General features: G+C 43.6%; 1 protein-coding gene across 1 annotated transcript; it reads right to left on the bottom strand.

Annotated features, from left to right (window-relative positions):
- Window positions 1-700: 700 nt before the first annotated feature.
- Window positions 701-1,426, bottom strand: LOC141631371 (putative mitochondrial protein AtMg00860). The gene has a single exon (XM_074444052.1). It carries the CDS (start codon window positions 1,424-1,426, stop codon window positions 701-703), a length of 726 nt encoding a protein of 241 aa, XP_074300153.1.
- Window positions 1,427-1,956: the final 530 nt, after the last annotated feature.

The following is a 1,956-nucleotide window of genomic DNA, read 5'->3' as shown; positions in this document are numbered from 1 at the left end:
AAGCACCTTGCCACAAAATCCGCCACCTCCCTCTTCATATTAGACCACCAAAAAGTTTTCTTGAGGTCCTTTTACAACTTATAACCACTCGGATGCACCGAATAAGGGATGTTGTGGGCTTCATTCATAATCTTCTTCTTAAGTTCATCATCATTCAGTATAAACCATCTCCCTTTGAACCTAAGACTTCCATTCTTGTGCAACTCGAATCTCGAGGGTTCTCCCCTTTCTAACACTCCCTTCCATTCCATAATCTTTACATCACTTATTTGCCTTCCCTGGATTTCATCATATAACTCGGGCTCCAAGGTCAAATCTCCCATTGTTTCCCCCTTTCGTATCACGTGGATACCCATCTTGCTCACTTCTGCCTTCAACCTTAGCATGGACAAGGCGGTACACAAGGAGTGCACTGACATCCTACTCAAGGCATCGGCCACCACGTTAGCCTTCCCTTCATGATAAACTATCACCATGTCAAAGTCCCCAATAAGCTCGATCCACCTCGTTTGTCTCATGTTCAACTCCTTTTGGGTGTAGATATACTTCATGCTTTTGTGGTCGGAAAACACTTTAAAGGTTGCTCCATACAAGTAGTGCCTCCAAATCTTCAAGGCAAAAACAAGACTCCCAATTCTAGGTTGTGGGTTGAGTAGTTCTCTTCATGGGTCTTCAATTGTTGCGAGGCAGAGGCAATGACTCAACAATTTTGCATAAGCACACATCCTAGACCATTCTTTGAAGCATCGGTGTATATCTCAAAATTTTCACTCCCTTCCGGCAAGGCTAGTACCGGGGCCGTGGTTAGGCGCTCCTTTAGGGTCAAGAAGGCCGTCTCACAACTCTTCTCCCATTTGAAACGGATCTCCTTCCTCATCAATGATGTCAAGGGTCTAGCAATTTTGGAGAAGTCCTTCACAAATCGGCGATAATACTCGGCTAGGCCTAGGAAACTTTGAATTTCCGCCATATTCTTGGGTGCCACCCACCTAGACACGGCCTCAATCTTGGTAGGATCTACGGCGACTCCTTCCTTTGCTATTATATGCCCTAGGAAAGCCACCTTTTCCAACCAAAATTCACACTTACTAAGCTTTACATAGAGTTGGTGCTCCCTCAAGGTTTGTAAAACAATTCTTAGGTGTTCCTCATGCTCTTCCTTGGTCTTGGCGTAGAACAAAATATCATCTATGAATACCACCACGAACTTATCCAAGTATGGGCTAAACACTCTATTCATGACGTCCATGAAAGCGGCCGCTGTCTTTGTTAATCCGAATGGCATTACCACAATCTCGTAATGTCCGTACCTTGATCTAAATGCGGTCTTTGGAATGTTCTCATCCTTGATCTTCAATTGGTGATAGCACGATCTTAGGTCAATCTTTGAAAATATTCCGGCTCCACTATTGGTCAAAGAAGTCATCAATTTTTGGTAGAGGATAATTGTTCTTGATGGTGACGTTATTGAATTCTCGATAATCTATGTATAGCCTTAATGTCCCGTCCTTCTTCTTTAAAAAGAGAACCGCTGCTCCCCAGGGTGGAACACTTGGCCTTATATAGCCTTTATCCGCCGACTCCGAAAGTTGATTCTTAAACTCTACTAATTCCTTTGGACTCATCCGATACGGGGCCTTAGAGATTGGCCCCGTACCCGGTTTTAAGTCTACTCCATATTCCACCTCTCTAGGTAGAGGTAACTCGGGCAAATCCTCCGGGAAGACATCACCGAAGTCCCTCACTACCGGCATATCTTGTTGGAGCTTGTGTCCTCAACAAATTAGTGTGATAACATTTGTAAATCGCTTACAGGTTCACAAGGGTATACTTCATATTTTAATCAGTTGATTAACGATTACCTAATAACGGTTGGCTTGCTAGAAAGTTTGACGTTATTATCATACAGATGGCGGTGATCAACTGGTCTCTAAAGATCACACCTATAGGATATGT

The sequence above is a fragment of the Silene latifolia genome, chromosome Y, assembly GCF_048544455.1.
Source record: "Silene latifolia isolate original U9 population chromosome Y, ASM4854445v1, whole genome shotgun sequence".
Taxonomy (NCBI): domain Eukaryota; kingdom Viridiplantae; phylum Streptophyta; class Magnoliopsida; order Caryophyllales; family Caryophyllaceae; genus Silene; species Silene latifolia.
This window is presented reverse-complemented; position numbering and strand designations above follow the sequence as displayed.